The 16,521-nt window shown below is 38.8% G+C and overlaps 1 protein-coding gene across 1 annotated transcript; it reads left to right on the top strand.

Moving 5' to 3' along the window:
• The first annotated feature begins 983 nt into the window (after positions 1 to 983).
• On the top strand, positions 984 to 5,529 carry LOC109486340 (CD151 antigen-like). Its single transcript, XM_019790166.1, has 7 exons — positions 984 to 1,127; positions 2,079 to 2,270; positions 2,669 to 2,746; positions 3,483 to 3,560; positions 4,139 to 4,237; positions 4,462 to 4,545; positions 5,049 to 5,529. Exons 1-7 carry the CDS (start codon positions 1,059 to 1,061, stop codon positions 5,115 to 5,117), a joined length of 669 nt encoding a protein of 222 aa, XP_019645725.1. The 5' UTR covers positions 984 to 1,058; the 3' UTR covers positions 5,118 to 5,529.
• The last annotated feature ends 10,992 nt before the right edge of the window (positions 5,530 to 16,521 follow it).

Below are 16,521 nucleotides of genomic sequence, written 5' to 3'. Positions count from 1 at the left end.
AAATGTGCAAACAAAAAAATTAGAAAATCTAAACCGCTGTGGTTTCAGCTGAGCAAATAGGACACCAAACATACTATAATTCATGTAACAAGAGACAAGATTATCGCTCATAATGAAATCATGATTTATTAAACAACAAATACACCAATAGTGCCAATGAATAACCTTTTTGATGTGATAACAATGTCCACGGTGGAGGTACTAGCTGCAGGCATGTGAGAGTATTGTTTGCCGTTAAGTTGGCTTTTCACCATAGTTGCAGGACTGCTATGAACGAATCATTCAACTGGTAATTTAGTGAGCACAACTTGTCAGCCATATGTATATGATAAACAGCCGTTCCAGAGCCCACTTCGTTTTGTCATTACTCCGTTTTAAGTATCTTGTCACTTCCTTAGGCCATGTTGATTTGATTATATGGATGACATCCTTTAGGAACCCCAAAACTGACGCGAGCGTGCGAATAAAAAAAATTTGCCTTCATTATGAAATCTACGTGGTCATGAAGATTGAACAAATGACTAAACATACAGAGTAGATCTATATCTATGGTATAGTGAATAATAGACTCTCCATTTCTTCACATGTTTTTCTTTTCCTTTGGAATTGATTTTGGCATTCTGCATTTTATTTAGTATTATTTTCCGATATCTTTTGCGATTTACGGTAAATATTTGTTCACTTTGCAGCTGCTTTGTACGATTTACAGTGTGGTCGAAAAGTTTTCTTTTGGAAACGAACTAAAATCTATGCGCGCACGGATGTCATCCATATTATCCAATCAACATGGCCTTATCGAAATTGCGATGTTTGGCGTTAAGACTGGTGATGTCGGCACGCAGTTTATACCAGACACACGAAATACCTCTGGTGGGTACGCAATCACTGACAACATGCTTCAATTCAATTAAACAACAAAATCAAGAGACATTAGTTCAGTGGTGGCTGCTATGGTGACGGGGCTGTTTGATAGAACAGTTCTTCACGTCTGCAGCTAGCACCTAACACTGGTGGACGTTCAGAAGTGAATTGGTCAGGGAGTGAGTTAAAAACTGACCATGGGAGCGGAGTGCTGCAACAAAGACTGCCTCAAGCCAAGTGTGGTTGGCTACGGGGTGGTGGCATGGGTGGGTAATTGTCCATTTTCATCATTCTATTTAGTTAAAAATAGATAACTTTTACTGTACATTCATGCCCTATCGGGCTAAGTACAGGTGAACAGATATATACATGTTTGTAGTACAAACAGGACTACTGATACTAATTTAACTACATCAGTTCTAACACTACTCTAATACAGAGGTTCGGCTCCTTTCAGTATGCGGTGTCGACTGACAGAGAAATTGACATAAAATAATACCTTACCCGAGCACGCAATTCTATTTGCACTGTTGTTGGCTATACGATTAGATTGGCAACAATTATATGAGTCATTTCGTGCGTGGGTTAGGTGTATGAATACTATACGCCAAAAAAACAGTTACTCAAGCAAGTGGATATGATTTTGGAAACAGACGTTTCGTGTAGCATCCACTACCTTTCGTCAGTTACACTGGAGAGCTCTCAAAAACAGTGCTCAGGTTTTTAAACACGAACTATTGATTGATAGACTCTATGCAAATAAAGTGAAGACAAATACGATAATTTTCAAATCTGAATAGAGAAACGCATACAAACGGTATGTTTGAATAGACAATCGAATTAAATGTAAGGGGACAAGTACAGAACATTCAGCTGGAGAAGATAAGTAGAGTGATATTTTTGATCTTAACTTAAGCTTTTGGCTTAGTGGAAATATGGAACTATGTGTGTCTATTTGTCCTTAAAGTTGATGGATTTGTACATATGTTTGTTCTTATATCGTTTTGTTTCTTGTATTATTGGTATGTTTTCAATGTGTTCTGTGTCCAAATATGGCAATCACTCGAGAACTTTATTTGCAATCAGATACATATTCATGTACAGATACAGATACAGATTTTGTGTCCAGGTCCCCTTTAATCACTGAGCAGGATACCCTGGCTAAAGAAAACAAAAATAAATAAATAAATAAATAAAGTTCCTTTCTTTCTCCTCAGCTGTCCAGTGGCGCTGCCCTGGGTGTGGGGATCTGGATGCTGGTGGAGAAGAGTACCTACATCTCCCTGCTGGACAGTCTGTTCTACCCCGTCACTATCTACACTCTCATAGCGGCGGGAACATTCGGATTTATCTTCGCCGTGTTTGGGTGCGCAGGCGCCATGACGGACTCCAGATGCATGTTGGCCTTGGTGAGTAAGATTTAGCCTCTACCAGGCTCCGGGAAGCGACTGGAACGAGTAGAAATTTGCTAGAAAGACAGACAATATGCCAGGGGAGTTGATCCGCTAGAGAGTACATTTCGGAAGCGGTATTAAATGTACTCCCCTGGTATGTTATTTGTCTTTCTGGCTAATCTCTACTCTTTCCACCTGCTTCCCGGAGCCTGGTAGAGGCTATAGCTATGTAAGACCCACATTTCTAGCCAGACACTTTACGATATGCAACACGACGTTTTCAAGATAAATGGAGATTCATTTAGGATAAGCTTTTTGGTGATATTCTTTCCAAACGCTTGATTTGTAATGTTTGAAAAAGTTTTTATTAGCGGTAACGTGATGCCAGATGCTAAATTGTTCTGCTGTTTCAGTTCTGGATCACGAGTTTCGTGGCGTTTGCGGCTCTTGGATCGACAGGATTCCTCGCCCTCTACTACCACGATGTTGAGGTATGTTACTTGTGATAAACATATTGTTTTTGCTACGTTTCCTCTTCTTCTTCTCCAAACAGTGACCTCTGACCTGACTGAACAAGACTGTCTCTCACTGGTAACTGGTGTTGGGTTACATCATGTTGCAACTTTATACCAGGGGGGATTTCGACTGCTGTCTTACCATATATAACAGAGCAGAACATATGCGAAGGTAAGCATTATGCATTTGCTTTGCAAATGTTACCTTTCTAGTTTTATTGTGTGCTTCATGCATCGACATGCAGCTAAGGCTGCCGAAGTAGACACAGATTACGATCATTATGTAACGGGTTACCATGATCTGTATTTCAATGTGTTCGATGCATTTCGCCGAGATGCTTATGTTTTTTTTGTACCATCTCTCTCTCTCTCTCTCTCTCTCTCTCTCTCTCTCTTTTCGATCCTCCGTGTATGTGTTTGTAGACAGGATAACTCGAGAAGTGTATATCTCGTATTTTAGACCAATTGTTTAAATTTGTACTTTTTGCCGTTAACGTGAAAACTTGAAGGAGGGTAATTCTAGAAAGGGTCGACGGATTGTCATTATGTTTGGATAGTAGGCACCTTAAGTAATAATTGAGTTAAAGGCCTCATATGTAAATAAGATATATAAGTCAAGAACATGTAGCTTTAAAAAAAAGACAGGGATACAAATAGATATCTTTTATGCAAATGAAACCTTTCTACATATACATATCCTGTTGTTTTAAAGCTTCGGAGGGACATAAACATCACAAATGCACTGAACGACACCGATATGAAAGAGACCATTGACAGGCTGCAGACAGAGGTTAGTGACAAAAGCTTTGTCCAACGTGATTTTGCCGTATAAGAGAAACATCTTAGGCTTTTAAGTAATGATGTTTGGTATGACTATGGGTTTTTGCATGATAAAAAAGAGCCTCTCAATTCCATTCGATTTGTCTGAATTATTACCTACTACCAGCATATCTAATGGCAAAACGCCAAACTTATTACGATTTTTGTTAAATTGAAAGCATCATATATATGCTACCTAGATAGATATAGGCATTGTTACAATGTACATGGCCCGCTTTGCGTGCGTGTTCAAAAACAGTTCCCAAGACGCTTGTTCAAAAACTTCCGTATGTATGTGACGAAAGATTCCTGTACAACACGTTTACCAAAACAGCTCCCAAACAGACTCTCGAAAGCATTTTGCAACCGCCCAATTGTTCTGTTAAAGATCCAGGTAAACTAAACGCTGGTGTACACGTACACCGCTGTAGTGTATCTATGAATAGCAAGTTAACTTAATACTTCGCATGGTAGTAACGTTATAGTAAGTGTAGAAAGCATTGCATATCATAACCGCACGATCTTTCACAATTTTTTTATCTTTCATAGTTTGCGTGCTGTGGTGAGCGCGGTCCCTTGGACTATATTACCGTTCCACCTTCGTGTTGTCCTGGGAAGGACTGTGACACAGCTCAGCCTTATGAAAAGGTGCTTATATCTACGTATTTATGTTTACCGAGGGAAACCATATTGTTTTGCCACGTTTCCTCTTCTTCTTCTTCTTCTTCCGTTCCAAACACTGACCTCGCCAATGACCTGATTTGTTGACGTCTGTCACCATGGTAACTGGTGTTGGGTTACAGTTTAGTTTGATTGACAAGTCTGTATATACTACCGCTTGAAATGATTTATTATAGTAAACATATCTATAGGGATGTGAGAAGCCTCTGGAAGCCTGGGTACGAGAGAACGTCTTCCGTGCTGGATGGATCGCCCTGGGACTGAGTCTGGTGCAGGTCAGTTCTTCAGACACTTGTACATACAGACATTGAAACAGCCATAATCACAGCCATAATCGCCATCAGTATATACAGATCTATGTTATCGTTAGATTTTTGTCACATATATACTTTTTGAATTGATCGAATTCGAAGCAAGTATAAAACGGAGAATATGACCTAGAAGAAAGAAGCAGGTAGGATCCAACAAGACCGACAGTGCGCCTACCCAGAGTGCAGCAAAAAGAATCAGCGTTGTCGGGTGTTAAGAGTTCATGTCAAATGTGTGAAATGCACTCTCACAAACACTTAGCATGACGGTAAATATGCTTAAAAAGGTCAAGAAATAAAGAAATCGGCCCTAAAAATTGTAAAATCAATCAATCACAGCAAACACCGTCAAGGCTTGATGTTCGGTCTTAAGGTTCGAGGCTAATTTTCGAGGCTAAAATCAGAAGTTTGCTAGTTTCCCACCACCGTGTCTTGGACTTTTAAAAAAAAGTTCCTTCTTATGTTGCTAGGTGCTGGGACTGATCCTGACGTGCTGCCAGTACAAGGCTCTTCACGACTGGAACAAGAAGGTGGACTGAAGCCGTCTGCTTCTACTGGGGTCCCGGCATCAGGCACAAGAGCAGACGTCCATGTCTGTTACTAACAACCTAGACGTCCATGTCTGTTGTTGGAACACTTCATCCTATTACTAACTATCGCGGGATTCAACAGAACTCTTTCAACGTTTTCTCTCATGACATATTCCATTGCATTTGGATGCAATTTCTAGATCTAGACGGACAAGTTTTGAAGAGTCGACCGTTAGGGTTGTTAGAACAAAAGTACAGATGTGTCTTCCTTCTTTAAGCTACTTTAATTAAGCATGGACCGTTTAACAGTAGTCACAAAAGGATTGGAAATACAAAGCTAAGAAATCTTTCTGTTTGTTTCACAGACACATAGGTCACCATTTCTTTTATGACACAATATGATTCCTTTATACACTGATAATAGATCAATTGTACCTATATATTGAACGTCGAGTATTTGTTACGTGGTTATTCTAAGCGAGTTTTGCTTATCACAGGTTGGTGAGCAAATTTGACGATTTGATAGATGATTTCAAATGTACTGCCCCTTTATGTATGTAAACATTTAAGACGTGAGCAATCTGGGCCGATATATACAATATAGCTGCGTATGAGAACAAGTTATGCGTTTTGTATGTTTGCAATAATGATTATTACAATACTCCTTCTCAAAGCCTTCCTTTTAAAATCACTTTCATCATTTATCCAAACTGCTAATTGATTTTCCTGTGTGTGGAAGGCGTTCAGCACCAAGGACAGGTTTCCCTGTGTGTGGAAGGCGTTCAGCACCATTATAAGTGCCTAGCACTGAGGCGGGTCGTCATTGGTCGTTCATAATTAGATTATCAGCTTCACATTAATTAGACAGGGCTGCTTTGCACACCTGTGTAAAAACAAGCTTGGTATCGCCCGTTCAAAATGGCGATTTCGTACGACGGGAATACTCTGGGCTGACTTTTTAAAAACTTCCTCGGTATTTTTTAGAGTTTTTGTCGGTAGAATGTTTTACTAAGTGTGCAGTAGAATGTTTGGGAGTTTTCCCTGTGGATTCGTGGCCGTTCTTGTGATTCTTTGAAGAGAAAATGCGGATTTCCTGACCTGGCGAATTGTGGAGAAGAAAACAAAATGGCGAGATAGTTGGGAAGAGCAGCGTGGTATGGAGACGACTTCGCTTATTGTTGCAGGTAAACCAGCAAATTGTTTCGATGACATTACATAGTATTCCCTAGAAACTATAGTACGAACATGTCAAGTTATATTTCGTAAGAAAGGACGTATTTTCGCATTAGAGAGCGACCGTTCCTAATTCTAAGACAGGCTTTGAAAAGTTTATCAAAATGCCGCGTTTTCAACAACATTTTCAATGTGTAACGTTAGTGCGCTTGTATGGTATTAAATGTACGTGCATGTCTTATTGGTCAGCGTTTCGAGGTTGCATTTGTTGAAAAATTGACCAAAACCTTTTCTTTATCTGCACGCGGTGCCATCACCTGTTGGAATGTGCCGGTGTGCATAATTAAATATTTTTGATGATCCCGCCAAAAACTCACGTAAACAAGATGGCTTCCCCCAAAGCTTCAAGGCGCCAAAATGAATACGATACAAAACGTTTGGAAACGGCAGTCGAGTTGACCATACTTTTGTTCTTTATGATCATTTCCAATGTGTTATGTATGATTTAAAAGCTTGTTCGTTTCCAGTTTAGAGTAATTCAGTAATTGTAATGCCTTGGCATAAGTATTTGTGGCGCAAACACTACAGTTGACTACATCGGAAGGTCGCAATTGCTGTTTTCAAAACATTTCATGCATTCCATGTATTCAACAATTTCCACATAAAGTTTCAGTTTATGTTACGGGGTTTGATTTCTTTTATTGTTGCTATATCGCCGTTTTCTATGGCTATTACAAAACTGTAGGTACAGTTTTCGTCGAAGTAGTTGTTTTAAATTGAAGAAATTTAAGGTGTGTGTGTGTGTGTGTGTGCATTAATTGCCAGCATTGAGAGTAAGCATTGGTAACGATTCATAAAACCATGGAACCTTTTGAACCTCCTTGATAAAACGTTGTGGTACAAGAACAAAACGAGTAGATATAGCTGTATATTGTTTGTCAAACTCGTGCTTGTAATTTAGTTATAGTTCTTCCTCCATTAAAATTGACATGGAAGGTTTTATCCCCCTGAAATTGTTTTGGGTGCCTATAAGATAAAACTGTCTAAATCTATAGTTGGTAAGATTTGTTCAGTGTTATTATGGAAGTTTCTGCGATGTACTCTTGACAAGCTGATATCAATGGTTTATTTGGTGATGCCTAGTGGCTGAAATGTTATCGGAGGTTAATATCATGTCTTAGAACAATGTAAAACATATTTTTAGCCATTAAAATAGTACTTATACAACATTAATCAAATATGAAATAAAGACTGAACTTTAACTTCCAACACTAGATATAGAATTGGGACTTACCCCAAATTAATCAAATATGTAAATATACAATCACACATGCACATGTAAAATCAGATGACATCTTAAAACTATTTCTTCTTTTCATAGAACACTGTAGTGAGCTGTGCTCTGAGGGTCAGCAACCTGTGCAGGTGTTTAGTATACTGCTGCGATGAGACTTGTGATTGACAGAGGCACCATGTAGGTGCATTGGGCAAGGTGAGAAAAATCTGAAATCTGAATCCTGCATTTTACCTATAACTATTTGGTGTTATTTGAGACAAGTGTGTAATGTCTAATGTCTGTATAGTTAGGTGGCTGCTGACTGATGCAGTTAGTGAAGACTACAATCTGAACCTGGCAAGACAAATTGGACAGGCAAGATGATTTTGAAGACCCAAGAGCAATATCAGGTGAGAAAATTCTGAATTCTGGATTTTTCCTACAGCTGCATGTATTTGGTGTTATTTGAGACAAGTGTGTAACTTGTAATGTCTGTATAGTTAGGTGGCTGCTGACTGATGCAGTAGTGATGACTCCTGTCTGAACCTGACAAGACAGATTGGACCAGACCAGATGATTTGAAGACCCAAGAGGAATATCAGGTGAGAAAAATCTGAATTCTTCATTTTACCTAGTACACTGCTATCTACACTGATATTTGAGGCGTGTGACTGTGTAACATCTTATGTCTGTATAGTTAGGTGGCTGCTGACTGATGCAGTAGTGGTGAATTCTTTAACCTGACGAGAAGATTGGATCGAGCATCAGATGAGAAAAATCTGAATTCTGTATTCAACCTTCTATTTCCTTGAAGTCTTCATGTTATTTGAGACAAGTGTGTAACATCTAATGTCTGTATAGTTAGGTGGCTGCTGACTGATGCAGTATTGGGGACTCCTGTCAAGAATTGCGTGAACCAGATCGGGTGATTTTTAGGGACACAAGATGACAACAACATCCACAGGTGAAACAATGCTTTAGAAGATTTGTTTGACTATAGCAGTTTTTCCTTATGCCTCATACACTTTATTCGAATAACACACAACTAGCAAAACATCGTTCCCTTTAACTTTGTAAATGACTAGCACATTGTGCTTTATCTTTGAGCACCTGTCAACATTTGTAGGAAGAGGCAAAGTAAAAGGTCACATACAAGAGTTCCTCTTTACCTGGTAGCTAGTTGCCCATTCATACCTGGCATCAATTGTTCTTTTATAATTAGCGTCAGCAGTCCTGATGTTCCTGTCCTGGCTGGGAGAAACCTGTGATGATGGTTGACTTCTGTCCACACCAGACAAAATGAAGGCTCAGCAAAGCTGTCTGGACTTGAAGACTTGAAGAGTTTGTACAGGTGAGACAATGCCTTTCGACTTACTTTTTTTTCTGATTTCTTGAGAACCCCCAGGCACAACACACTAGCTACATGTATGACATAAAAGACCTTTCCGTAGCCAAACACTTTCTACATCTAAACAAGCAAAGAATTAAATTCAGTTGTGTGATCTTACCTTAAGTTTATCTTTTATAGTTAGTCACTGGAAATGTATTTGGGCATCACACTAATTATTCTTTACACGGTTCAAGGTGTGTCCTGATGTTCCTGGGAGAAACCTGTGATGATGGCCAGCTTCTGTCCACACCAGACCAGATAAGGACCCAAAACTCAATGAAGAAGACTTTTCAGGTGAGAGTTTTTATTCTGTATCTGTATAGCCAGTATAACCGCCTTTCGGCATAACACACCAGCATCGCAAGCATGCGGCAGCTGGCTATATCACACTGATCAATTTGTTACACCTAACCCTTGAACTGCTAACTCTAGACATTGTTTAAAGCTATCTAATGATAATTCCCCTACTGTACTTGGTGACAGTGAGTTCCACTCTGCGATACTTCTGGGAAAGATTTTTAAAGGAATAATTCTTGAACACCTCAATCCTTGGTTGATAACTCTGGTACTTGAAGGCATCATGGCTATTTCTTGTTCTTTTCTGGGCTCAGATATTGCAGGTACTTAGTAGTTGGGACGTCCACCAGTTTCTTATTCATTTTGTACATTATTTTCCTCACGTATGTGTTAAGAACCCCGAGGCATAACATGTTACAAGTAGAGCTGTGTACCTAAACAAATTTTAGGTACAGGTACAGGTACAGGTACACAGGTTTAGGTACAGGTCCGGACCTGAACCTGTACCTGAACAATTCGACCAATTTATATGCTCTTCTGAACTCCTTCAATAACAAAAAAACATAAATAAACTTGATAGTTAAGGTTTATTCTTTGTTTATGGCGAATGCTCAGATAAGATATAGGCAAAACTAAGTTGTTTTTGTTTTCATGAACACACTGTCCTTACACAGGGACCCATTGTGGACCAGCTATTTACACATTTGAGGTCACAAATAGGCATAAAATTGGTGTGAAATTGTTTAGGTACAGTACCGGTACTGAGGGATTAGGTATTTTGGACCTGTACCTAATCAATTTTTCCGGTACAGTATCGGTACTGCGTACCGGTACACAGCTCTAGTTACAAGTAACACATTTAAAAACAAATTTGAACCTAACACTTTGCAAATCCATTTGAGGTGAATAATTTCTCTATACTGACTTTTTGTTTTTCTGTCTCCGCATGACTGATAGTAGATTGCCCATGGAAGGAAGGACGAGACTTTGGCCAGCAAAGCAGTGAGAAAAGACACTAGCAGCCCTGGGATTGTGAGTATACTAGTAGTTTATTTGTGTAGCAACACAACCATTTCAACACAACACACTTGCCTACAATTCTATCCTTTTAACACCCACTTCATTCTTTCAACCTTGGAAAACTTCTTCTAGACTCAGTCTCTTACTTAGCCTGGGTGCCATCCGATTTGTAACGACAGCCCTGAATAAATCAGGTTTGCTGTTACAAATCGGATGTCACCCAGGCTATGTCCTACGTACTCTGCCTCTTTTACTCTGATACACTGCTTTGACAGGCTTTTCTCCTTGCCTTTGCCTTTGCCTTTCATCCATAAACTTGCCTGTGGTTTAAACTTCTTAAACTTAAAAGGTACCTCACTCTTTTCCGTGTTCTTCTTCCAATGCTTTGGAGTTTTCCACTCAACTCACACACTTCCCACATTGAAGCAGCTGCTCCAAACACTTAGTCCGCCATCTTGTTTGTTTATTTCGAGACGCATCATGCCGTAAATTTTGTCAAAACAAGGAGAGTAGAAAAGCTTGCACAGCACAGAAACTCAGCAGATATACAGCATTTAGTCAATACTTGTCTGGTAGATATTTTGCCACCCAGGAGTATATGTATCACTCCCTAAAAAGACGAGAACCTAATCATTTGTGACTCCACTTGGTTAAAATATATCAGAAGTCGTGTAGCTTGAAAAAAGTAAAAAATATGTGTTATCATATAGACAATGTGTCAAGAGCGTTACTTAATAACCCATGTACACTGCATGTCAGGCCCGGTTGAGGGATTTAGGCAGCTAGAACTAACTTAAATGTTGTGTGACATAATTCCTTGTAACTCCTGGCCAATCGCTGGTTTCTGACTTTTGTTTCTGTCTTCAAGATGTGGACCCAGAGCACAGACTGTAGCAGGAGGAAGAACCAGACTTTTATGGGCAGAGCTGTGTGAAAGAAGATGTGGAGGTGTGAGTATGGTTTCTTTATTAACACGAGACAACACTCCACATGCCTTCAGGTGCACACACTTGCACTCACATTTCCTTCTGTTGCCCAGTTCACTCTACTCTCAGGGTCTCCATGCCTTTTAACTTTAATGGTAATGCTCTGGTGACTTAAATTTCACAACAAGCATCACTTAAAAATTGTTTTATCGTATAGTTGATTGCCCTCAAATTGTCACTTTCAACCTTCGCACTTGAATTTTCCGAATACGTTGATTGAAATTGTCCCCCTTTAATTCCACGTTGTATTGTGTAGTTGTTTCCAAATTGTCATGTGGAGCTTTTTACATTTAAATTCCCTGGACAAGTAGTTGATTGAAAGTTTCCCGCCTAAAAAAAAACGACCTGGCACCCTCACCTGGTTAATTAATTGGATTGAAATTTTCCCGCCAAAAAACTTAGTATATGGAGCACTCTAACCTTGAACTTGTGCCCCCCTCCCCACTCTTCCTTCCCCACTCCTAACTTCTTCCACAACTCACACAGTATGTTAGTTACACTGTTCCAACACTTTGGACATGTAACTTCTTCGAACACGTAGTCACCACACTTAGTTGATCGCGAGCACAGTTTTCCTGCCATAACAACTTAAGAATAATCCTTTGCTCTCCTGGTCAGTCAATTGCACTGGTATACTGATGTTTCGAAGCATCAATGTCTCCGGAAAGACATCCCACGGGGAGTACACTTAGTGCATTGACCAACCAGGAGAGCGAGAGATTATTCTAAAGTGGCAGGAAAACTGTGCTCTATCAACTAAGTGTTGGGTAGCAAAGTGTGGTGACTACGTGTTCGAAGAAGTTACATGTCCAAAGAAGTCAAAAGTGTTGGAACAGTGTTATACTGTGTGAGTTGTGGAAGAAGTTAGGAGTGGGGAGGGGGGAAGGAAGAGTGGGGAGGGGGGCACAAGTTCAAGGTTAGAGTGCTCCATATACTAAGTTTTTTGGCGGGAAAATTTTAATCCAATTAATTAACCAGGTGAGGGTGCCAGGTCGTTTTTTTTTTTAGGCGGGAAATTTGACTTCAAAAGGAATCAGCAAAACAAAACTACGCTCCTTATTTGCTCAAAAGTTCTTTCAGACTAGATTTAACAGATAAAACCTGCCTAAATTTTCACACTAACACTGAAAACTACATTTCAAGAAACATGTCAACTCAACCTCTCTAAAAAGTCTTTAAGTCAGTTTTTACTTGTGAAATGACTTAACTCCGGAGCCTCTTTTTAGTGAATGACCACAAATGACCACTCTGGGGCCGTCCTTGTCGCACAATTTTCTTACTGTGGCAATGCCCAGATTGTGCTCCCATTTGTTAATCCTCAGTTTGAAATGAATTAATCAATCCAAAGTTTTACAAATCAAAGTCAACAGTTTCACTTCCGTCTTTTGACCACTTAACGCCCTGCAACATATTTTGCCCCTCACACATCGGGGCCAAAATCCATCACCACGAATGATGGGTGTCTCCTGAATTCCTGCGAAGTTTCTGTGCTGTACACGCCTTTAAAGTACCTTTTTCTGGCAAAATATACCGGTCAATATATTCTAGCAAAATCGGAGCTTTAAAAGCGTGTACAGCACGGAAACTTCACAGGAATTAAGGAGACACCTAATGTACTTGTTTGTGGTGGTCAGGATTTTTAGGCCAGTTGCACGAGGGAGAATATTTTGCAGGGCGTTATGGGGTCATTTGCTTAAAAGACTCAAGTAAAACTGTCAACTTTGGTTTATAAAACTTAAGATGAATGAATTCACTTTAAACTCAGGATTAATACATGGGAGCACAATCTGGACGTGACAAAAGCAAAAAAATATTCAGAATCGTGTGACAAGGATGGTCCAAGAGTGATCATTTGTGGTTATTTACTAAAAAGATACACCTCTTTTAACTTAGAAAATTAATTGACTTGATCCTCGTATTATTTTGAAATTTTATCTTTTGCAGAGACCATCGAGACCAGGAAAGAGATCCTGCCCCACTGTCAAGGCCATACCTGCTGAAAGCTGGAATTTTATCAACCAATATTATTTTTACCCTCTTACGCTATCTGTGAATTAAATGACTGCATTAAAAGTAGAGAGTAAATTTAGAGTAATTACTATCCTTGCGAAAAGACTAGTAGACATTTTTGTTTTGCTGATTCCTCCCTTTAAAACATCACACACAGCTTACCTGTAGTACATTTCACACTAAAGAAGGAAAGCACAACATTGCCTTTTACCTCTTCTGTAAAGAAATAGGACATATTTCCAACAATCATCATGTGACCAAAGTATTTTCCCTCAAATCCACAGACTGGGAACACAGAAATTGTACTTCAGAATATCTCTTATCATATGATTTATTTTTTCATACATCATGTGTATCTCTCGCATGTTGCAACTGTTTAAAAAGGTTTTTGGAATGCCAATCAATGCCTTGTTTTTTTATTCAAATTATGTACATAAGATATCATAAAGTAATCCTGTGTTTGACCTATATTTTAGGCATATTTAGGAGTGAAAGATGAAGAGAATCTAAAATCAAGCAGGCAGTCAACATTCTATGCTTTTTGCAAATAAATAAGCATTAAAAAAATATGACAAAATTAGATATCTTTTTCATGGATTTAAAACTTAAAGGAACATTTTGGGCCATGGATATTATAATTATTCATAGCATAAATCTTTAGGCTTCAACTGAGTTCCAGTTAATCACTGCAATGTATGTTTTTAATATTTCATCCCTGTCCATGATTGCTTTATTATTATTATTATTAATCCGGGAAACATTTCGTTACTCATTACTCGATTGCTTTTTAAACACCATTGTACATTTTCCTACCTTCAAACAAAGTACAATGTTTATTTCCAAAAGGGTGAATCCAAAAGAGTGAATCATAAAAAGTTCAAATTACAGATTTGTCTCGGTCCTTAATATTTTGAATCACTGCCTGATCTGGAATATTACTACCACCTAAATCTACATTTTGTAACTCTGTGGGTTTGTAGTTTTTATTATTTGCGTTCTAAATCAATATTATTAGGTTGCAAATCACTAAAAATGACCAACAAAATACATGTGTAACTACAATTCATGATCATCATGAAATTTTCTCAGTTCATTCCATCTCATTTCCATTTTTGAGTGCTACACAATATTCATACCTACACGTTCTGTTGCTTTCATGATTGTTTCACCATTTTTCTTTATATGAGGCTAGGATATCAGGGAAAATAGTTTGATCACCAACGTTGTTGAAAACACATCCCATTGCTATACAGAATGAAACAACAGACAATATTGCAAGTGCTTTCCTCAATAGGGACATGTACTGTGTTCTCTACCATAAATGCAAACAAATATTAGTCACAACCTTAAAGCTAAATATTAGTATAATAAAGGTGAACTCTTTCAATCAAAAATGACAATGAATAGAAGAGAGGGCCAGTTTGGATAATCAGGTGTTTGAAATTAAAAATTCAGAGGATTGCAGAGATGCCCTACTCCAACATATTTCATTGTCATTTTAAGGGTCTGCATGGGAGGTCCTGATCACGCTTTGCATTAAATTCTGGAAGGCAGCGGCCACAATTTATGTACATTCATGCAGACTGGATGTTTAACACATACACGTGGACTTCGAATTATGCAAATTCTGGCAAGGCGCAACTGTATGCAAAGCAGCAACCCAGTATTACGCTTCATTTGTGCAGGCTTTACGATTTACGCATAATGAAAAGATCACTTTTCACATTAATTCATAACGACCTGACTTCGCATTACACAAATGTAATTTGCAAATGCTTACACTTTGCGGTATGCAGACCCCACTTTTGAAAGAGTTCTTAAAATAAAAGCCAACTCACGGTCAAGGTCCGATGTTCTCTTGTCTTGTAGGTAGGTGACAGGTCCCTCAGGAACACACACTGGCAAATCCTCCTTGAATAGATCAGGTACACAGGATAGCTAACGGATCCCTCAGGAATATAGACAGGAACACAGACAGGTCCCACAGCACACACAGGAACATGGTCAGGTACAGTCTCAGCTTCCCATAAGCTAGGGTGTAAAAGAAATTAACATTCAGTAAAATCTCATGCCAAGTTTACATACACCAATGTTTACAATATTCACATAACATGCAATACATCATAATATTCACAACATTTGTTATAAAATTTTAAATACATCTCATACAAGATACACATGTATGACATAAGGTATCACAATCCATTTCTTCTAAAACCTGCTTTGGTTGGGGGAAGAACACATGTAACCTTGTTAGTGAGGCTAAAGAAGAGCACAGTGTAGCCAACAGTGAACAACTCAACAAGACTGAACATTACATGTAGTCACATAACAAATCACATAAAAATACATATCACAATCCAACTAACAACATAATATGCATCTTATGTTGACATGCATTAAATTACTAGCAACAACACATGGAAATTTTCAAATATCAATTCATGAAAATTGAAAAACAGATCAAGCTCATATGTTACAGAAATAAAACAGTGATTTGGCAATAGTGTGAGCAGCATAAAACTTTTTAAAGTATCTAAGGTACTCAAGAATTTAAGTAAGACACCCACGACTGTTCTGCAAAGGTAAATATAACGTTAAAAGTTTAAACATTATGACAACAATTTTAAATAAACGACCAAGTGAGAAATCCATCTTAAAGTTATAAAACAGCTCATATGATGACTTTACCCAGTGGAACAGCCATCTGAAAACATTTATAAAATTTTGTCATAAAAGATGGGGTCAAATACTGAACTGCTTGAGCTGGGGACAAACAAAAGTGATAAAGAGTTTGAAGCTCCTTGATGTAACATAACGTTACATGTATAATTTATTTCAGTTACCGCCCCCCTCCCCACCCTAACTGTTCTGTCTCCCCTCTTTTCAACACTTTGTGCCCATGCCTGGTGCCCAAGCTGGTGTGTTACGCCGAAAGGCGGTTATACCGGCTATACAGATACAGATACAGATGCCATCCTCTTCACAAACGGCACTATCGTGTCCTTCCTACCTGCTCTTGGCCTCGGCACACTTTTGTTTTACATTGAAGCGCGAATTTGACCAAAACACACAGGACAACAGCAAACCACGTTGAACAAAGCTATCCAGGTCAGGGGTCACATGTGTGACAGTCCAAAAGCGCCCTAGCTGCTAGCGGTTGCTTACTTATTGCAGCGTTTACTCTACTCTCCAAGCAGAGGTTAGGGTTGTGGGCTATTTTTGGCGTGTTTTAGGCGTTTTTTCTAGGGGTTTCTTTTT

This window comes from Branchiostoma belcheri, unplaced genomic scaffold (assembly GCF_001625305.1).
Source record: "Branchiostoma belcheri isolate BF01 breed outbred unplaced genomic scaffold, Haploidv18h27 scaffold8, whole genome shotgun sequence".
NCBI classification, from domain to species: Eukaryota; Metazoa; Chordata; class Leptocardii; order Amphioxiformes; family Branchiostomatidae; genus Branchiostoma; species Branchiostoma belcheri.
Note: the sequence above shows the minus strand (reverse complement) of the source record. Positions and strands in the feature narration are given on the sequence as shown.